Source organism: Monodon monoceros, unplaced genomic scaffold, assembly GCF_005190385.1.
Source record: "Monodon monoceros isolate NGI ecotype Baffin Bay Population unplaced genomic scaffold, NGI_Narwhal_1 Super_Scaffold_10, whole genome shotgun sequence".
In the NCBI taxonomy this organism is placed as follows: domain Eukaryota; kingdom Metazoa; phylum Chordata; class Mammalia; order Artiodactyla; family Monodontidae; genus Monodon; species Monodon monoceros.
The window spans coordinates 43,118,930-43,141,712 of record NW_021703766.1 but is presented as its reverse complement, the minus strand read 5'-3'; the positions used below and the strand labels follow the sequence as shown (position 1 = coordinate 43,141,712).

The 22,783-nt window shown below is 39.1% G+C and overlaps 1 protein-coding gene across 2 annotated transcripts in view; it reads left to right on the top strand.

The window, feature by feature from the left end:
- ZNF565 (zinc finger protein 565) overlaps positions 1-19,905 on the top strand; it is a 27,812-nt gene extending 7,907 nt beyond the window's left edge. Inside the window, exons 3-6 of one of the 2 annotated variants that reach the window (XM_029212634.1) lie at positions 6,994-7,067; positions 10,554-10,680; positions 11,338-11,433; positions 17,583-19,905. In XM_029212634.1, coding sequence (XP_029068467.1) covers positions 7,059-7,067; positions 10,554-10,680; positions 11,338-11,433; positions 17,583-18,853 — 1,503 coding nt within the window. In that variant the 5' untranslated portion in view covers positions 6,994-7,058 and the 3' untranslated portion in view covers positions 18,854-19,905. Of the gene's footprint in view, positions 1-6,993; positions 7,068-9,092; positions 10,681-11,337; positions 11,434-17,582 lie in introns of those variants that run through there. The other variant, XM_029212627.1, reaches the window with a different exon arrangement.
- The last annotated feature ends 2,878 nt before the right edge of the window (positions 19,906-22,783 follow it).

Below are 22,783 nucleotides of genomic sequence, written 5' to 3'. Positions count from 1 at the left end.
ATATATATATATATATATATACAGAAAAACAGATTCCCCCATAATTATACACCTAGAGACAAATGTAAAAATTTAATTGAAAATCCTTTCAATCCATTTTCTATGCATACACATATGCATGTATATACGCATGTATATATTTTTCCTATAAAAATAAGATTACATATACTGTTTTATTATCTACCTTATTCACCCAAAGTTGTTTAACATCTTAACATCAGCAAAGATATGTTTTTATGGCAACAATGTTTCCATTGTATGGATACACTGTATTTTGTAGGATACTTAAATTCTCTCCAAGTTGTTTCCATCGTCAGCAGTCTCTCCATCATACACCCGACATTCATCTTTTGGATAGAGTCTCAGATATAGAATTACTTCATCAGAGGATATACATGGTTTAATTTCTGCTAACATTGCCTTGTTGCAAGTTTATACCAGCTATAATCTACTGTGTGTGTCCATTTCCTCACATCATGCTCTTGTGACGTGTCATCAGTCTTTTAAAAATTTGCCAAATTGATAACTGTAAAATGTTATTTCCTTATTGCTTTAACGTACATTCCCTTCATTACTAGTGAAGTTTTAAAACTCTTGATAGGTTGAGGAGCCACTTTATTATCTAGTGAGTTGCCCATGCATATCCTCTGCTCATTTATCTAAAATTATTGCTTTTTTCTGAAAATTTAATTTTTAAAATATTTATTTATTTATTTATTTTTGGCTGAGTTGGGTCCTTGTTGCTACGTGCGGGCTTTCTCTAGTTGCAGCGAGCAGGGGCTACTCTTTGTTGCAGTGCACGGGCTTCTCATTGCAGTGGCTTCTCTTGTTGCGGAGCACAGGCTCTAGGCACACGGGCTTCAGTAGTTGTGGCTTGCAGGCTCTAGAGCGCAGGCTAAGTAGTTGTGGTGCACGGGCTTAGTTGCTCTGCGGCATGTGGGATCTTCCCGGCCCAGCGCTCAAACCCATGTCCCTGGCATTGGCAGGCAGATTCTTAACCACTGTGCCACCAGGGAAGCCCTGAAAATTTAATTTTAAAAACACTATCCAATAAGAATTTTTGTTGTTTATCTGACTTGTGACTTAAAGGCTTTTTTTTTTTTTCCATTTTATCATTTGCCTTTTCATTTTGATTTTAGTATTTTGGGCTAGAGTTTTTAAAATCTCAAATATAAGTTTTTTCTTTGTATTTTTCTGCCTTGTATGTTATGTGTTCACAAAATATAAATACATTATATTTGAAGTACATTTACAGATATTTTATTTTTATATTAAATATTTTATCAAGTTAGAACTTCTTTTTGGCTTATGGTACAACCACAAAAAATAGGCTGAGAAATTGCTACTTTGATAAACTCTTAAGGTTTCCATTGTGATCTTGTACATTCATTGGAGAGTTTGAGTGCCTCCCATGTAGTATTTTATGTCCTGAGGAATTAATAATGAACAAAACCAACAAGATCCCTGCTTTTAAGTTTAGTGGGAAGAGTCAAATAATTGACAAGCAAATATATAACATAATGTATAGTAGCACTGAGAGCTAGAAGGAAAAATAAAGCAGGGAAGGCTAAAGTGAATGACAAAGGGTAATATTTTAATAGTTTGGTCATACAGGTGAAGTTTAAGCAGAAACCTTCGTGGAGGGAGCAAGTGAGCTCTATGACTATGTTGAGGAGCATTCCAGAAGGAATATACAAAGCCTCCAGAGGGAACATGGCTGGTATTATGTGGTGCGTTCTAAATAGTCCATGGACATTTAAGAATAATATCTTATTGGTAAGTGAAAATTTTAGGATTGTTACCAGGATGCATCCAGATGTGGCCCTTTGTGAATTTTTATAAGCTCTCAGGGATTCTTTCTAATATAAAGATTCAAGTATTTTATTTCCTCCAGAAAACACTCTTATTATTAACTTTTATTCACTTTTCCTCCCGCTGTTCTATTCTCCAATTTTACATATATTTTAGGTCTTCTGGATCTCTCTTCCATATCTCTGACCTTTGTTTTCAGAATTCATTTCTTCTATGTCTTTTTTTCCTCTGAATTCTGAGATGTTCTCCTAGGCTTTTCCCTCCTGATTTCTAATGTATCTGGTGCCTTCTTGTCTAATAATTCTGAAAAGAAACTATTACTTGTCAGAATTGTCTCCTGTGACAAAGCCCTTACAAAAGGTTTCAGTTTCCTTCTCCCATTAACCCCTAACTCTCTTAACTGGGCCTTTTCTAACTCTCTTAATTGGGGAATTTATTGTTCATTCCCCTCATTAATGGCAGTAACCACAGGGAGGCAGTTTATGCTGATGGAAACTTTCATGGGCAATAAAATACAACACTTGGGTTCATATCCCACTCAGTGTGGCCTTGGGTCAATATCATAACCTCTCAGGCCTTCTAGCTTCTCTTATGTATAATGTGAGAAATAAAATCAACTTTATTTAACTAACAGGGTAGTTATAATATTAAAACTAAATGAAAGTGTATATGAATGGCACTGCATCACCTCACCCTAGAATCCTGGGGATCATTCCTGTACTTATGTACTCTACCTTCCCTAGTTATGAACGAACTACCTGTGATCTTCTGTAATTCAGCCCCCAATACTTGGGTGCTGGTTCCCATCCCCTCTCTCCTGCTCAAGGTCATTGCTCCTGTGCAGTTGTCTCCTATGTCCCTGCATTATTCATTTTTCTCTACTGGGTTATTCCCATCACTATAAACCATGCTGTAATCTCTCCCACATTCAAAACAAACAACCGTTCCTGGATTCCATATCCATTTCTAGCTCTATTTCTCTGCTCTTTTCAACAAAACTCCTTGAAAGGGATGGCTCTTCTGTCTCCACTTCCTTTCCTTCTATTTTCTCTTATAAATTTATTTATTTACTTATTTTTGGCTGTGCTGGGTCTTCGTTGCTGCGTGCAGGCTTTCCCTCGTTGCAGCAAGTGGGGGCTACTCTTTGTTGCAGTGCTCGGGCTTCTCACTGTGGTGGCTTCTCTTTGTTGCGGGGCACAGGCTCTAGGCGGGCAGGCTTCAGTAGTTGTGGTATGCTGGCTCAGTAGTTGTGGCTCACGGGCTGTAGAGTGTAGGCTCAGTAGTTGTGGCACACGGGCTTAGTTGCTCCACGCCATGTGGGATCTTCCCAGACCAGGGCTCCGAACCCATGTCCTCTGCATTGGCAGGCGGATTCTTAACCACTACACCACCAGGGACGTCCCACCTTCCATTTTCTCTTGAACTCACTCCAGCCAAGGTTTTGTGTCCTCCACTCTAGAGAATCCACTTTTGTTGAGACTTCTAATGATCTCTCTAATGCCAGATCCAATGGACAGTTCTCGTTCCTCATACCACTTGACCTATTGGTAGCATTTGACAGTTGTTCTCACCTTCCTTCTTGGTATACTTTCTTCACTGGGCTTTCAGTGAAGCCCAATTCTCTTTTTTTCCTTCTATTCCACTGATGTTTCCTTTTCAGACTCCTTTCTTTCTTTTTTCCTTTTCATCTCCCTGTTCTCTAACCGTTGGAGCCCCTCAGGCTCAGGCTTTGGACCGTTTTTCTTCCTTACCTTTAATCACTCTGTAGGCAATCTTACCTAGTATCAGAGCTTCAAATATCAACTGAACATCAGTAACTTCCAATTTTATATTCCTACATTTGGACTTTCTCTGAACTCCCAGATCGAATGTCTAACGGACATCTGGCATTTCCACTTAGACATATAATAATCATCTCAAGTATTAAGGTAAAACAGAATTCATAATTGGTCTATCCAAACCCGCTCCTCTCACAGTCCATTGTGTTAAAAAATGGCAACTTCATACCTCTAGTTGCTCAAGCCAAAAACCCTAGCATCATCTTGGCCTCCTTTTTTTTCTTTTATACCTAAAATCAGTAAATCCTGTCAGCTCTTCCTACAGAGAATATCTAGAATCTGATCAGTTCTTGTCACCTCCCCCATGACCATACCACCCTAAGGCAAGCCCCTCAACCCCTTGCCAGGATTACTGCAGTAACCTTCTCAGTTCCCCCCACTTCCCTGCTTCCCCCCCTTGTCCTCTTAGTCCATTTTCCATGAGTGATCCTTTTAAATGTAAATCAGAATTTGCCATTCCTTGGTTTGAAGTGTTTCATTGGCTTCCTTACTCAAGAGTAAAAACCAACGTTCTTACACAAGGCCCACAAGCCCTGTGTGATCCAGCTTCCATCCTCCTCTCTGGCCCTCATTTTCTCACTCACCCCATTCCAGCCACTCTAGTCTCCTTCCTCTTTGTTGTTAAAGCCTGCTCTTGCCTAGAGGCCTTTGCATTTGTTGGTCCCTCTGCTAGGACTGTGCTTCCCCTAGATTTCTGTGTCGATGTCACATTCCCAATGAAAAGCCTTCTTAGACCACCCTTCATTTCCCCATCTCCTTAATCTTTTTATTTTCCTCTATAGAACTTTGACTCCTTTACATATAAATAGGAATATCAATGTCAGTATATCAATATTTGTTATTGTCTCCTTCCATTAGAATGTGAGATCTGCTGGGACAGACTGGATTTGCTATCTTCCTTACACATAGAACCATGCCAACTGAGTTGGGAACTCAGTAAATATGAAAGAATTCCTGACTCCTTTTTCTCTCTGCATCTATATCCAATCAGATGCCAGAACCAGTTGATTTTACTTCTCTGACACCTTGAATTCATCCCCTTCATCCTCATTTCCACTATCACTATCTTGGGTCAGGCCCTTTGTTTGCTTGGGAAAGTACAGGCACCTTTCAGCTGATCTCCCTGACTCCAATTTTACTCCTTTCCACTAAAATAATCTGGCTATATTGGCCCTTTCACTTCCTTTTTTAAATTCTTCAGTAGCCTTCCATTCATTAATGGGTGAAAACCAAACTTGTATATATTCAGTCAGTATTCATTGGTCACCTTTATACTTCAGTCACTGTGGCCCGTACTATTTACAGTGATGATGAGACCTGGTCCTCATAGTTAATGTCATAAGCATTATCTTCCTCTAGATTCTAGAATTAATTAGATTTAAATTCAGATTAACTAAAATTAAATTAAAAATTCAGTTCCTCGGTCATACTAGCCACATTTCAAATGCTTAGTAGCCACATGTGGCTAGTGGCTACATTATTGACAGTACAAGATGTGACGATTTCCATCATCACAAAGGTTCTATAAGACAGCACTGGTCTATTCCTTGCCCCAAACTGTACAAGTCGTTCCCAGTTATTCTCTGCAATCCAAACACGCCGTCTACTTTTGGTCCACTGTTTTTGCCACTGCTCTTCACTTTGCTCAGAATGCTGTTCTGTCCCTTTTCTGCCTATTAATATCCTCTGATTTTAGGCCCCAAATCATATTCTGTAACTTACAGGAAATTTTCCTTGACACCAGCCCCCAATGATTTAACTAGTCTTCCTTCTGACGGCACCCCTCCCCACCATGGGAACTCAGCAAGGCAGTCTGGCTGCTTACTTCACTATTGGAATTATTTCCCGCTGTTGCCAATGGAAATCAAAGAAAATGGATGTGACGTCTCTGCAGGTGGACGGCAGTAAGAGGGGCTTATTTAACTTGCTTCTCAGTGCAACTTGATAGGAGAATACAACATCTTAAAGTTGCATATGTGTAGCACTAGTGTTTCTTTTTAAATAGCTGGGGGAAAATGACCTAGAAAACCAAATTGCAGTTTGGTAGCCAAAATTAACTCTTGGTTTATTTGTCCTTTGTGTGTGAAATGTCCTACTATTCCGTGCGTCTGACTTCCTCACGTATCTGTTGATCAGTTTGGTTCTTCTTAGTACTATTGAGATCTATCCAGTTGATACCAATGGCCTTAGCGGCAGCAGCCTCTAGAATAACTCCTTACACCTTTCTGGCCTGCATTTCTCTAGACTTCACTCTCCAGGGAGGAGTTTTCTTTTCTTACTTTTTGACTCTCTTGCACACCATATGCACTAAGGATTCTGGAAACTTCTATCATGACTGCAAAGTGGCCAAGAGAATAAAGTACCTGATGATAAATCACAGTATTAAAAAAAAAAAAAAAGCGTGGGTGCTCCTTGCACCTGTAATTAGAACCAGCCTACTACCTTCCTTAAAAAACCCCTGAGTTCTCATTATCTTAAAGTAGGCCGTTCTCCACCAGCCTCAGCAGTTGTCAGCCAGAGAGGAAGTGATGTTTTTCAGGAAAGCAGTAGAGAGGGCTTATGTGGAAAATAAGGATTGCTGGGCCAAGAAGCTTCTAGAAATTGAGTTCCCACTCAGGTCAGTACTCTGGATGTGTAGGTATGCTTGTAAGATGCCTGTATTACTGTGGGTTTTTTTGCTCCTGTGTGATAAGTCCAGCTGGGGCTGGAGGCTTTGACGAAGCCTCTCATATGGATGGCGTGGCCCTTTTTGAACTTAGAAGGCGAATGTGGAGCCGGGGAGGTACCCAAGCGGTTCTGCCTGTTGAACCCAGAGAAGCTGGAAAACTTTGTTTAAGGGTTGTCTTTTTTACAAGGTTTGGCCTGCACAGGTATGCTCTTCTCCTAGCCTGTAGGTACCGTCCTCATCTTTAAGGGGTAAAGTCTGAGTGAGTCTGAGTTGTGATCCTCCTTGCTGCAGCTGCAAAGGAAGGTCTGCTTGGTACAGCTAGCTGGGAGCTGTCTAGGCCTCATCTAGGGTGTACATTAGCATCAACAAGGTAGGGACTGTCCCAGCCAGAATCCCTCCTGCTAACGTGCTTGGATTCTATGTCAGTGCCGAAGCACATCTGCCTTGAATCCATCTTTCAGTTTCCTTATGGTTTAGGAAGGGGCTGGGTTTTGTTAACTCAGTAGTTCTTGGCATTAGTGTTGTGTGGTGGGACAAGGGGAGAGCAAAGGAAGCAGAGCAGGGACCCTGGAAGTACAGTTGTTTTAAGCTCATCTATTAGGCGTGCTGAGGCAAGCTCGGTTTATGAGATTTGCCCCTTCTCCCCCTACTCTGTTTTGTTTTTTTTTTTTTCAGGACTCTGCACTTGTTCAAGAGAAGAATCTAAAGAAATCCAAGCAGGACAGGTAGTTCTAAAAGCCATGACCCAGGTAAGTTGAAGTTTCCTCTATCCTTGAAATAATATCAACATTTGTGTTCTTTATCCTGAGACTTCCCTGTCTGGCTGAGCCCCATTCAGTAACCTGCTCCCAGTTCCTCCATTGCAGAGAATGAGCAATGATGCCTCACCTCCCTTTGTGGCCCTCTCTTCTCCAAGTGTTCCCATACGTGCACAGTGTTCTTACCAGAGCACCAATGGAGCAGAAATATATTCTCCTGAGAGAAATTTGAGAGCCGCCCTTATCAGAACCATGGTTGAATAGAGCCAAAGATAAGATAACTTTGATCTTTTCCATTAATCCAAGTAGTTTCCTTTTTTTCTTCTATTTTAAAATATCACCCCCTCTTTAAAAATCATAAAACATTTCACAGTATTGAAAAATACATACAAAAACGTGTCTATAACATATATATGGTATAAAGAATAATAAAATGGGTTGATATATTTGTTTAATGTACCATCTAAGCAACCCTTATCCCTTTCCACATCCCTTCACATATCGTATTACCACCTCACCAATGTTAATGACTACTTTTAATTTTGTGTTCGTTAGCACTTTGATTCTTATAATTTACCATATATGAATGCTGCTGAACAGTATACTGTTGAGTTTTTCATTTTTAAATTTGATGTACAGGTGTCATATTCTCTATATTTTTTACCATATTTTTTCGCTCAACACAATGTGATTTCAAGTTATTCACATTAAATTGTGTAGCACTAGGTCAGCAGTTCTTAAAGTGTGGTCCAGGAAGACTTTGAGACCCTTTCAGGAGGTCTAGGGGTCAAAATTACTTTTATAATAATAATACTAACACATTATTTGCCTTTTTAACTCACAACTCTAATGAGTGTACACTGGAGTTTCCCAGAAGCTATATGAAATGTGTTATCCCAACAGATTGGGGAGTTCCCTGGTGACCTAGTGGTTAGGATTCCTGGCTTTCACTGCTGTGGCCTGGGTTCCGTCCCTGGGTGGAGAACTGAGATTCTGCAAGCCACATGGTGCAGCCAAAAAGTAAAATTAAATTAAATTAAGTTGGCCAACAGATTGAATACAGAAGATGTGAAAATCTAACTCTTTCATTCAGCCAGTCATTAAAGAGATTTGCAAAAATGTAAAACAGTGCTACTAAATTTTTTTTATTTTTACAAAGTTATTTTTCATAAAATGTGTGTTATTTATGTTAACATGTAACAGGTTTATTATTAGTTATTTGAATAAATTAATTTTAAAATTTATCTCTTTTAATTTCTAATGTGGTATATATTGATAGATTTAACCAGCATTAATGAAAGTCTTCAATAACATTAACAGCTTTATTGTACATATATATAATTCACATACAATGAAATACACCCATGTAAGTATATAGTTCAGTGCTTTTCTAGTATATTTGCAGAGCTGTGCAACCATCAGCACAAACCATTTTAAAACATTTACATCACTGCCAAAAAAAATCCTGTTTGCATTAGCCGTCACTCCCAAATTCCCCTCCTCATCCCCGGCAACCACTAATTTACTTTGTCTCTATGGAATTGCCTTTTCTGGACTTTTAATATAAATGGAATCATTGAATATTTGATCTTTTGTGTGTGACTTTTTTCACTTAACATAATGTTTTCAAGCTTCCGTGATGTAGCATGTATCAGTATTTTGTTCATTTTTATACCAAACAATATTCCATGGATATGTATAGACCACATTTGGTTCAGCAGTTCATCAGTCTGTGGACATTTGAGTTGCTTCTACTTTTTGGCTATCATGAATAATGCTGCTATAAGCATTGGTATATGCCAATGTTTTTAGGTAGACATATGTTTTCATTTCTGTATACTTAGGAGTGGAATTTCTGGGTAACATGTTAACCCTATGTTTAACATTTTGAGGAACTGTCAAAACCGTTTTCCAAAGTGGCTACCCCATTTTACATTCCTACCAGCAACGTAAGAGAGTTCCAGTTTCTCCACATCTTCACCAATATGTGTTTTTTGGGAGTTTTGTTTTGTTTTGTTTTCATAATAGCCATCCCAGTGGATGTGAAGTGGCATCTTATTGTGGTTTTGATTTGCATTTCCCTAATGATTAGTGATGTTGAACATCTTTTCATGTGCTTATTGGCCATTTGTATATTTTCTTTGGAGAAATCTCTTCAAATTCTTTGGCTGGTTCATAATTAGGTTATCTTTTTTATTACTGAGTTGTGAGAGTTTTTATATATTCTGGATTCAAGTCCCTTATCAGATAAACAATTTGCACATATTTTCTCCCAGTTTTGTGGGTTGGAATTTCACTTTCTTGATGAAATTATTTGCAAAACAAAAGCTTTAAATTTTGATGAAGTTTATTTTATCTTCTTGTTCTTTTTGTTTCTTTTTTGTGTCTGGTGCCATATCTAAGAAACCCCTGCCTGACCAAGGCTGTGAAGATATACTCCTATGTTTTCTTCTAAGAGTTTTATGGTTTTAGCTTTTACATTTAGATCTACAATTATTTTGAGTTAATTTTTATATATAGTGTGATGTGGGGTCCAACTTCATTCTTTGCATATGGATATCCACTTATTCCAGCACTATTTGTTAAAAAGACTAATCTTTTCCCATGAAATTATCTTGGCTGGTTTAATTTAATATGTGGTAGTCCTTAGGGAGCTGGTAGAAGATGCCTTTCTTCAGAGAGGTTTTGCAGCTAGGAGTATTCTCAAATTCGGCACACTTTAATTTTTCTCCTGGGGTTTCCCCCAGCTGCATGAATTTCAACCTGACTAAAAATGAGAAAACCAGTCATTATGTGCTTCCTAAGGGGATGCTATAGGAAGTACACAGTACGACCTCTGACATATTTATGTCCCCTAAAAAATATGGAAGTAGAGAAACATGTTAAAGTATACCATGAAGACATGATCAGCCAAATCCAGAATATGGGAAATGCTACTGATTCAAATGTTTGTTTAATGGATAAACAGCCATAAAAATTTTTAAAGGGTCTGTGGGTGCTATAAGAGATTTGAGAGACTTTAGGAAATCTATAAACTAATTGCAAGGGGTGGATTTTGTTTGAATCCTGATTTGAACAAGCCTACTGTCAAAAATCACTTTTGAGAAAATTGGGGCAATCTGAAACTTGATCTGGTTATTAGGAAATTATTGTTAATTTTATTAAGTGTGATAGTGATATTCTGGTTATTATGCCTTTTTTAAAAAGCCTAATCTATTAGATACTAAAGTATTTGTGGGTGAAATACTATGTTTGGTATGTGGGATTTGCCTCAAAATATACCAGGGGTAAAAAATGGAAAGGAAGACCTAAAACAAGATTTGCAAGGTCTTGTTAAGTTACTGAAGCAGAGTGATGGATTCATGGGGGCTCATTATACTATTCTCTGTACTTTTGTGTATTTTGAAAATTTTTGTAATCAATTTAAAAACTAAAAGTCATTTCATTTACTAATAGTGCATGGGTTTATTGTTTCAGGGATTGGTGACATTTAGGGATGTGGCCATAGAGTTCTCTCAGGAAGAATGGAAGTGCCTGGAACCTGCCCAGAAGGACTTGTACAAGGATGTAACTTTGGAGAACTTCAGTAACTTGGTCTCACTAGGTAAGGACATTGTATAATACAGGACCAGCCAGGAAACAAGGCTCCCAGGGACTACAACAGTGGGAGGCTGTTACCACCTTCGGCTGGAGGGGGTAAAGAGAGGAAACACTGCCACCAGAAGATAGTGAGAGCTAGAGCCATGGAGAAGGGCCAGCTGGTAGCCACTGTAGCTACCTGCAGAACTCCTGGGTCAAAGGAGGGAGCGAGAGGGATAAGAAATATCCTGAACTGTCTTCCTGTCCATTGATGCTTTCCATCTACCAAACCCAATGAGATATGATAGGACCAGGGTAATACAGTCCTTACAGGTAAGCTGTCTGGGGCACAGCTAGGCACATAGCAGGGCCAAGAGTAGCGAGGAATGGATTGGGGAGAGGGAGAGGGCAAATGGAGAATAAAATTTCTGGTTTCTTCATGGTGAATTTCTGGGAAGACTTACAAGTTTCTGGCTAAGTTTCTGTTCTCTGTCTTCAAGGGAATTGTTCTGTGCTTTGTTGAAGTAGAAATGGGTAGTGCCATTGGCACCTCCACCTTCCCATCCTTTGGACAACCTTCACACCTTCCTTTATGTAATTGCCTCTCTTCCTTAGCAACCAAGAGACTGGGTTTGAATTTGGAAACAGCACGATCATGCCCCATTTCTTTTCCTATAAACAGGACTTTCCCTTTCTAAGCCCGATGTCATCTCCTTACTGGAGCAAGGGAAAGAACCCTGGATGGTTGTAAATGATATGACAGGACCATGGTGCCCAGGTGAGTGAGGGCTGATCCAATGGGGTGAGGTCACTGGGAATAATGGCCCAGCAGGTGAGTCAACTCATAACAGTAACTTATTGTCAGGAAACTCCCTCAAAGCCCTACCAAAAACTGAGGAATAAAAGCCTGAGACGTGAAGCCATGAAGAACAAAGACCTTGCCAGCATCAGCTTCCAAGGGAACCTTGCCTTTATCCCCATTAATTCCTCTCTGTTCTTTCTTCTCTTATGTTTTCTTCTCATTTCAAAAAGGAATGTGCCCCTTTCCGGTGGCAGCCATTTTACCTGGAATTTGGATCCTTTTTTCTGCAAGTGTCTTCATTCCTTAAAAAGTATTTATTTTCTTAAAACAGCTTTTCACTTCACCTAATTCAGCAATTCATTTATTCTCTTAACTTTTGAGAGGTAAGGATGTGTAGTGGCTGAGGGAATACTCTGGAATCATTTTTTTTTTTTAAATTTATTTGGCTGCATCGGGTCTTAGTTGCGGCATGAGGGATCTTTCGTTATGGCGTGCAGGCTTCTCCCTAGTTGTGGTGTGTGGGCTGCAGAGTGTGAGGGCTCAGTAGTTGCAGTGCATGGGCTTAGTTGCCACGCAGCATGTGGGATCTTAGTTCCCCAACCAGGGATTGAACCTGCGTCCCCTGCATTGGGAGGCGGATGCTTAACCACTGGACCACCAGGGAAGTCCCTGGAATCAGGTTTTCTGAGTTCAAATCCTGGCTCTGCCACTTACTAGATCTGTGATTTTAAGTAAGTTACTTAAATTCTCTGTGCTTCAGTTTTCTCCTCTGAAAATGAGATTAAAAATAGTGCCTTCCTGGGGCTTCCCTGGTGGCACAGTGGTTGAGAGTCCGCCTGCCAATGCAGGGGACACGGGTTCGGGAAGATCCCACATGCCGCCGAGCAGCTAGGCCCGTGAGCCATGGCCACTGAGCCTGCGCGTCCGGAGCCTGTGCGTCCGGAGCCTGTGCTCCGCAACGGGAGAGGCCACAGCAGTGAGAGGCCCGCGTACCGCAAAAAAAAAAAAAAAGTGCCTTCCTCATGTAGTCATGTAGTTAGTGTGGCTTTTTTATGAGTTAGTATGTGAAGATGCCCAGAACAATGCCAGGCAATAGTGACCACTAAAAAAATGTTAGTAAGTATTTGTAACTGGCACTTGCTGGACAGAAATGGAGCCTTTGAATACTTAGTTATGTTACTACCTCATGACTTCTCTGTATTGTTGTCATTTATTTTCATCTGGGATCATTTTTTCTCTATCTGAAGAACACCCTTAATATTTCCTTTTGTGTAGGTCTGCTGTTGACAAATTCTGTCAGCTTTTGACCACATGAAAATGTCTTTATTCTACCTTTTTTCTTGTAGGATATTTTCACTGAGTATGGAATTCTGTGTTGGCAAGAATCTTCTCTCAGCCCAAAGAAGAACTCATTCCACTGCCTTTTCTCTTCCAATGTTGTCACTAAGTCAAGTTGTTCCAATTTTGGAAAATGTTCCACATATATTTAAAACTAGTGTCCTTTGGATGGGGCATTCACCTCTTTAACTATAACCCTTTTGATTATGTGATTCAGAGTCTGTATGTCCTTTTAACTTTCTCTGTACTTCCACTATCAAATTCTGAGAGCTCTTAATTGTATTATATATTTTGCTACTACATATTACATTTTTATAAAGATGAAATATAGATCCTTGTTGCAAACTGTATTTTTATCAGTACAGTCCATCCTTCATTTTGCCACTTAGTGGCATTTAACCTTGAATTCTATTTTTTCTGATATTAGTATAAAATGCCCTGTTTTTGTTAGTTTAAAAAATTATGGTGTATCTTTGCTTATCCTTTTTTAAAAATTATTGCCATTTTAAGTGTCCATTATAATCAGAATTAGAGTTTCCTTTTTTAATCAATCTGAGAGTCCTTGACTTTAATAGAATTTAATCCATTCTCATTGTGATCATTCATGTGTCTGTTCTTACTCCTCCCATTTTATCTTATATTTTCTGTTCCTCATTCTCTTTATTTCTAGCTATTCCTGTTTTGCTCACATTTTTTTTTTCTTTGTCTTTTTTTTTTTTTTTTTTTTGCAGTACGCAGGCCTCTCACTGTTGTGGCCCCTCCCGTTGCGGAGCACAGGCTCCGGACGTGCAGGCTCAGCGGCCATGGCTCATGGGCCCAGCCGCTCGGCGGCATGTGGGATCTTCCCTGACCGGGGCACGAACCCGTGTCCCCTGCTTCGGCAGGCGGACTCTCAACCACTGCGCCACTAGGGAAGCCCTTCCTCACATTTTATTACCCTTTCTACCTTTAAGCAATTTTGAAGTTGTACATCCTATTGCTTTGTAATAGAATAGTCTTTAACTTGACTTTAAGAAATGTGCTTAGGGGGCCTCCCTGGTGGTGCAGTGGTTGAGAGTCCGCCTGCCGATGCAGGGGACACGGGTTCGTGCCCTGGTCCGGGAGGATCCCACATGCCACGGAGCGGCTGGGCCCGTGAGCCATGGCCTCTGGGCCTGCGCGTCCGGAGCCTGTGCTCCACAACGGGAGAGGCCACAACAGTGAGAGGCCCGCGACTGAAATAGAATTTTTTTCTTTTTAGTAAAGTTTTTAAAAAAATATTTTGAAATCATTCTAGTTTACACTTATAGAAAATTTGCAAAATTACAGAGAATTCCCATATACCCTTCACTCAGCTTCCAAATGTTAACATTTTATGTAACCATAGTACAGTTATCAAAACCAGGAAGTTAACATTGGTGTTATACTATTAACTAATCTACAGATCTTATTAGAATTTTATCAGTTTTTCCCCTGATGTCCTCCTTCTATACCAGGATCCAGTCTGGGATCCCACATTGCATTAAGTTGTTTTGTCTCCTTAGTATCCTCCAATCTGTGACAATTGCTCTGTCTTTCATGACTTTGATCCTTTTGATGAGTACTCTTTTGGAGAATGTCTCTCACTTGTGTTTGCTTGATATTTTCTCACAGTTAGATTGAGATTATGCATCTTTGACAGGAATACCACAGAAGTGATGTTGTGTCCTTCTCTATGCATCATATCAGGGGTTGCCTGATGGTAATATGGCTTTTTACTGGTAGTGTTAACCTTGATCACCTTGGTTAAGGTGTCTCTCATGTTTCTCTCCTGTAAAGTTAGTACTTTACGACTGTAAGTGGTAATTATCTTGGAGGGAGATACTTTGCAACTATATGCTGTTTCTCCTCATTTTGCCCACTGGTTTTAGTATCCATTGGTGGATCTTGTCTGTAACAATACAATAGTGTTGCCTTGTGTTGATTTTCTATGTCCCTTATTGCTTCTGCGTTTATTAATTGGAATTCTTCTGTAAGGAAGGGCTCTCCCTACTCCCTTTCCCATTCATCTATTTATTCAAAGATTTGTTTCTATCAGTATGGGCTATTTATTTATTTATGTATTCTATGAGTTATAGTCCAAAAATATCATTGTTTATTCTGCTGTTCAAATTGCTTATTGGGAAAGCTTTGGCCGTTTGGGAACACCTTCAGGTTGTATATATATTCACAATGTCGTGCAGCCATTATCACTATCCACTTCCAGAACTTATTCATCATCCCAAACAGAAACTCTGTACCTATTAAACAATAACAACTCTCTACTTTCCCCTCCGCCCTGCCCCTTGTTACATCTTTTCTACTTTGTCTCTATGAATTTGACAATTCTAGGTATCTCATGTAAATGTAGTCATGCAATATGTAGTTTTAGGTTCATTCATTTATCAGAATTTAATTCCTTTTTAAGACTGAATAACATTCCATTGTATGTATATACCACATTTTGTTTATTCATTCCTCTGTTGATGGACACTTGGGTTCTTTCTGTCTTTTGGCTATTGTGAATAATGCTGCTCTGAGCCTTGGTGTACAAGTATCTGTTTGACTCCCTGTTTTCACTTCTTTGGGGTATATACCTAGGAATGAAATTGCTGGATCAGCTGGTAATTGTTATGTTACTTTTCAAGGGCATTTCTTAATTTTTAAGAGTCTTTTATAAATTGTGAAGATCATCCCATTATCTATGATATAAGTTTCAAATATTTTCTCTGTCACTTGTCTTTTGACTTTGCTTTTGGTGTTTTTTGTTCGTGTGCAAGTTTTTTGTTTTGTTTTTCACCTTTACATAATGGAATTTATCAGTCTTTTGATGCTTTTGGATTTTGAGTCATTATTTAGAAGGTTTCCCTATACCTAGATTATAAAGTAATCTACCACATTTCCTTCCAGTTTTTGTATGGTTTCTGTTTTCTTTTAACATTAAAACTGTATTCAGAGTTTATTCTGGTATACGGTGGTATAACATATGGATCTAATTTTATCTTTTTCCAAATGACTAATCCCAACATTATTTATTACAAAAACTATTCTTTTCTCCTTTGAGATACCACCTTTATAATAAATTCAGTTTCCATATAAACTTTAGTCTATTTCTGGCCTTTCTATTGAGTTCCATTGGTCTGTCTCCAGAATCCAATATTTATTCATCAAGCAATCCGTTATTGCTACTACGTGCTAGGATTTGGTGACAACGGCTAGTGAAAAAGGCTTTATTTCTGCCTTTGGGGAGGTAAAAAAACAAATCAACAGATGAGTAAGTAAATGAAACTCTTAAGTACAACTGATGAAAGTGTTATGACAATAGGACACGTTGTGGGAAAGAGAATCAAAGTATACGCTTAGGGTTATCAGGCTGAGAGCTTTTTGAAAGTATGAGTTTTAATCTGAAACCTAAAGAGAAAAGCAGCCATACAAAGGGCCCAGGACAGGATTCCCAATAGATAGAAGAACCTGATGAGAGGTCTAAGATGGAAAAGACCTACATTTATTCTAGATACTCAAAGGAGGGCTGTGGTTTGTTACATACGGAGGAAAGGGGAGAGTATTCAATATGAAGATGCATTGTCCTTGGTGGAGATAGAGCAACAGAAGGACAACAGAGACAAGCAGGGACCTGCTTTGCCAAGAACCTGTGAACCATGGCATTGAATTTAGAATTTATTCTAAGTGCAGTGGGGAGGCTGTGAAAAAGTTTAAGCAGAGATTTTCATTTTGACTGACATCAGCATCATATGGTAGAAAGTGCTAAAAATATAGATGCCTTATTTGTATGAAATGCCCTGAATAGGCAAATTCACAGGGACAGAATTAGTGTTTCTCTGCCATTAGTGATTGCCAGGGGCTGGCAGGAATGAGGAATGGGGAGTGGCTGCTTAATGGGCACAGGGTTTATTTTTTATTTTTTTTAAATTGAAGTATAGTTGATTTACAATATTGTGTTAGTTTCTGCTATACAGCAAAGTGATTTACATATATATTATATATATATATATACACACATATATACATATATATATACACACACACACATTCTTTTTCATATTCTTTTCCATTATGGTTTAATTTCGGATATTGAATATGGTTTGCTGTGCTATACAATAGGACCTTGTTGTTGATGCATTCTATATATAATAGTTCACATCTTCTAGTCCCAAACTCCCAATCCAGCCCTCCCCCCCCCCCCCCCCCTTGGCAACCACAAGTCTGTCCTCTATGTCTGTGAGTCTGTAGCACAGAGTTTCCATTTGGGGTGATGAGAGTGTTCTGGAATTAGAAGATATTGACAATGATTGCAGGACACTGGGAATGTACTGCAAACCATGGAATTGTACACTTTAAAATGGTTAAATGGGAAATTTTATATTATGTGAATCTTCAATTAAAATATATATATATTACTTTTAAAATATGTGTAGATATGTATGTATACACATGTCTTGGCCCTACTCCTGTAGATTTTGATTCAGTGTGGGGTGCTGTTTGGACATTTGTTTTGTTACAAGGCTTCCTGGATGATTCTGATCTCTATCAAACGTGAGAACCACTGGCTTAATTTGTTTTCTTGCCCCTTTCTGGCACCATATGAGCTCTTATCATATTTGTGCTTTCATGTGCTTTTTAGAAATTGCACAGCAATATTTGAGACTTATAGAAGCAATTCACCTATTACAGTTATTATTTTCATTTTGTCTCTCTAGTCTCCTGTAGAATTTTTAAATTTCTCTTAGAAGAAGAGAACAAGTTGTATTTACTTTTTTTTTATTTTTCAGACTTGGAGTCCAGGTGTGATAAATTTCTACAAAAAGATATCTTTGAAGTAGAGTCATTCGATTGGGAGCTGATGGAAAGCCTTACATGCTGTGCTTTTGAGGGCTCCAGTTTTAGAGATGACTGGGCATACAAAAGCCAGTTTGAAAAACAACAAGTAAATCATGAGTGCTCTTTCAAGCAAGTGAAAATCACCTATGGAAACATGCCCACTTTTGAGCATCATACATCCCTCACCCTACATCCCAGCAATGAGACTGGTGAGAAACTGATTGAATGTAACGAATGTGGGAAAGCATTTAGCCGTGGCTCACACCTTATTCAACACCAGAAAACTCATACGGGTGAAAAGCCCTTTGAATGTAAGGAATGTGGGAAAGCCTTCAGTCGTACCTCTCACCTTGTTCAACATCAGAGAATTCATACAGGTGAGAAACCTTATGACTGTAAGGAGTGTGGGAAGACCTTTGGTCGTACTTCAGAACTTATTCTACATCAGAGACTTCATACTGGTGTCAAACCCTATGAATGTAAAGAATGTGGAAAGACCTTTAGACAGCACTCACAACTTATTCTGCATCATAGAACTCATACAGGTGAGAAACCCTACGTATGTAAAGACTGTGGCAAGGCTTTTATTCGCGGCTCGCAACTTACTGTTCATCGGAGAATTCATACAGGTGCTAGACCCTATCAGTGTAAAGAATGTGGGAAAGCCTTTAGACAGCATTCACAGCTTACTGTGCATCAGAGGATTCATACTGGGGAGAAACCCTATGAATGTAAGGAGTGTGGCAAGGGCTTTATTCATAGCTCAGAAGTTACTCGACATCAAAGAATTCATTCTGGGGAGAAACCCTATGAATGTAAAGAATGCGGGAAGGCCTTTAGACAGCACGCACAGCTTACACGACATCAGAGAGTTCATACAGGTGACAGACCCTATGAGTGTAAAGATTGTGGGAAGGCCTTTAGTCGTAGTTCGTACCTTATTCAGCATCAAAGAATTCATACAGGCGACAAACCCTACGAATGTAAGGAATGTGGGAAAGCCTTTATTCGTGTTTCACAACTGACTCATCATCAGCGGATTCACACTTGTGAGAAACCCTATCAATGTAGGGAATGTGGAATGGCCTTTATTCGTAGTTCACAGCTTACTGAACATCAGAGAATTCATCCTGGTATCAAACCTTATGAATGTAGAGAATGTGGGCAGGCCTTTATTCTTGGCTCACAGCTCATTGAACACTACAGAATTCATACTGGCTAGAAAGCCTTAATGTTAGGGATGTAGGAAAGCCTTTATGTGGAATTCATGCCTGACTCAATATTAGATAATGCATAATGTAATGTAATTATTGTCAGAGAACCTTCATTTGTCACCTCCATTATGGAACATCAGGTAACTCATACCAGAAGAAAATTCAATAAACATGGGAATTCTTTTTGCCTCACACTCACTGTTTACTAAGCATCAGAGATCTTACACTGAAAAAAAATTAATATGAATATAGAAGAGCCTCCTGTTACCACTCAAAATATGTTAAACTTCTGAGAATTCCTAATAGAAAATGACCCTATTAAAACATTTTGTGACTGTGCCTTTCGCCATGTACCTTACTTAACATTATCTCACTTCCAGCAATTACTGACTGTATAACATTGGGTAAATTATGCAATGTCTGTGTTCCTCAGTTTACTTATTTTTAAGCAGTGATAATTATATGTACCTAATAGAGTTTATGTGAAGATTGTCAGATATTTTATATAAAGCCTATGCTCAATAAATACTATTGTCATTAATTAATAACAGTATTACTGTTAAGGAGTTCATGTGAGAGGAGGGCCTTATGAATGTATCAAATATCCGAAGCCTTCAAAACCACTTGTTAGGATAATTCATTCTGAAAAACAGTAGTAAAGTATAGGTATTATGAGAAGATCTTCATTTAAAAGGTTGTAAATTTTGAAGAGTAGAAATTAACAGAAGAGCAGCTGAAAGAAATCTGCCCATTTAGGAATCTAAAACCACCTCCAAGTATAACTTCAAGAGAATCAAACTAAAATTACAAACTAGAAATGAATGGCAGTGAATTCTGCATATCAAAACCAGTTCAGTGTAACCAAAGCTGTACTCCTGTCAGAACCCAAGGATTAAAGGTAGGGGCTTTGGGGGCTTCCCTGGTGGCGCAGTGGTTGGCAGTCCGCCTGCCGATGCAGGGGACGTGGGTTTGTGCCCTGGTCTGAGAAGATCCCACGTGCCGTGGAGTGGCTGGGCCCGTGAGCCATGGCCGCTGACCCTGCACATCCGGAGCCTGTGCTCTGCAACGGGAGAGGCCACAACAGTGAGAGGCCCGCGTACCGCAAAAAAAAAAAAAAAAGGTAGGGGCTTTGGGACTTTCCTGGTGGCGTGGTGGTTAGGAGTTCACCTGCCAATGCAGCGTATACAGGTTCGAGCCCTGATCTGGGAAGATCCCACGTGCCGTGGAGCAACTAAGCCCATGCGCCACAACTACTGAGCCTGCGCTCTAGAGCCCGCGTGCCACAACTACTGAGCCCACGTGCTGCAACAACTGAAGCCCGCACACCTAGAGCCTATGCTCTGCAACGAGAAGCCACTGCAATGAGAAGCCCGCACACCGCAACAAAGAGTAGCCCCCAATCACCACAACTAGCAAAAGCCCGCGTGCAGCAGCGAAGACCCAATGCATCCAAAGATAAATAAATGAATAAATTAATTTAAAAAAATTTTTTAAATAGGTAGGGGCTTTGTTCTCTAAATAGATCTCCAGCACCTACTCATTGCCAGTCACATACTAAACGCATTAAATGAATGGTCAATCCTAAAAGTTAGGGGAAATTACCACATAAACCCAAGTCAACAGTAAGAACGATTATTAAAAAGAAAAGAAAAAAATGGGACTTCTCTAGTGGTCCACTGGTTAAGACTTCAAGCTTCCACTGCAGGGGGTATGGGTTCGATCCCTGCTCAGGGAACTAAGATCCTACATGCCGCATGGCACAGCCAAAAAATATAAAATCAGAAACGACAGTAGACTTAATCTGAAGGTTATTTAACAATATAATAGACAATTGACAACTCTGATATAGAAAAAAAAACACATTTAGCAGTATGAATGAGGAAGGGGTGGATTTTTTTAAAAAGTAGCAACTATGCATGACTTTAATATATTTAGAAATCTAGAGAGAATGGATTTTTACAAAAATAATCAAAATTGGTTCAAGAAGATGTGGGATTTCTGAACAATCAATGATTGTGGAAGGACATAAAAAGTCATCGAAGCTCTGTCCCTTTAGAGAAAACAATTTTTTTGTTTTGTTTCGTTTTAATTATTTTTGGCTGCGTTGGGTCTTCATTGCTGTGCACAGGCTTTCTGTAGTTGTGGCGAGCGGGGGCTACTCTTTGTTGCGGTGCACAGGCTTCTCATTGTGGTGACTTCTCGTTGCGGAGCATGGGCTTTAGGCATGCAGGCTTCAGTAGTTGTGGCACACGGGCTCAGTAGTTGTGGCACACGGGCTTAGTTGCTCCGTGGCATGTGGGATCTTCCCGGACCAGGGCTCGAACCCGTGTCCCCTGCATTGGCAGGCGGATTCTTAACCACTGCGCCACCAGGGAAGTCCCAAGAAAACAGTTTAACATACAAAAACCTTAAAGTACAGATAATTCCTGAGAGAAGCTTTACAATTCATCTTCAAGGCTAAAAAATTTATGATAAAAAACTCAACAAGAATAACTCCTGAAAAAAAAATTGTAGATAATAATTATCGTTTGTGAAGATAAATATAAATAAAATTCCAGCTAATTTAATCCAGTCTATGAAAATTAATTTTAGATGGAATGTCTGGAACTGCACCTATTCTGGATTAAATATGTTTTTAGAATTTTGATGTTGTAACTCCAGGATGTGACAGTGATGGGGAAAAGAGCCTTGATCCAACTCCAGGGACATCCAGATCAGGGCTTGTGAATGACTGAGTAATCTTAAAAAACACATCCCCTCAGCCCTTGGGGTCAGTGTCTGGGCCAGAGGACCCATTGCACCCTGATGCTATCCATCTTCTCAGTCATCCTGAGTGTTCAGTAAAAGCACCTGCATTTTCTGCGTGTGCCACTGCCTACAAAGGGTTACAAAGCAGTGTGCTTTATGTCATTTTTCTTTAAGTGGCTTAATGATTAGGATGTACAGTTGGAGGGGCTCAAATCTATGACATTAAAAATTAATCACTTTGAATAGCTAAAACACAGGCACAGGATAAAAATTTTAAAGTTAAATTTTGTATTCACGTAAGTGAACCTCCACACATTACCCTGTTGCCCTTTATGTAGCAATCACTGTTATCAAGTTCTTGCATATACTTCCTGATTCTCCATTTGCTTAAGTGTAGACATACACATAACACTCTTTATAAGAATGTTTTACATAAATGGTAGCAAATTTCTATACATTGCTAGTTTTGCTTATCCATACACCTTGGAAGATTGCACCATGTCAATACATATATAATGGCCTTATTTTTTAACAGCTGCATAGTATTCTCTCGTATGTGTGTTTCATAATTTATTTAACCTTATCAATTTAGTTTATTTTTTGCTCTTTCCAACAATCCTATAATAAATATCCTTGCACATACATTATTTTGTATATGTAATGTATATCTTTAAGATGAATTTCTAAAAGTGGAAATGTTAGATCAAAATAATATTTTTTTTTTTTTACTAGCAAACATCAAAAAAAAATGTATATACTTCTCTCTTTTAAACTTTCTGTCCTCACACTCTTAGAATGTACCCCCAGTGCCCCATGACCAGCTTCAATAATTATCAGCTCATGGCCAGGCTTGTTTTATCCATATTTCCACCCGTCCCCCACCTCCATGTTATTTTTGAAGTAAATCCCAGATATATCATTTCATCTATAAAAATTTTAATATGTACCTCTGAAATATATCACAAATTTAGAAAAGATTTTCACGCCTTAAAAAAATTGACAGCACTGCCTTAATACTTAACATTGCATATCTGATAGCCAGTGTTCCAATTTCTAATTGTTTCATGAATGTCAATTTTTTGAAAGTTATTAGGATCCAAATAATGTTCACAAATTGCAGTTGATTGTTGTGTTTCTTAAGTCTCAATCTATCCATTCTCCTTCATCCTCCTCCCCCGGACCCCTCCCCC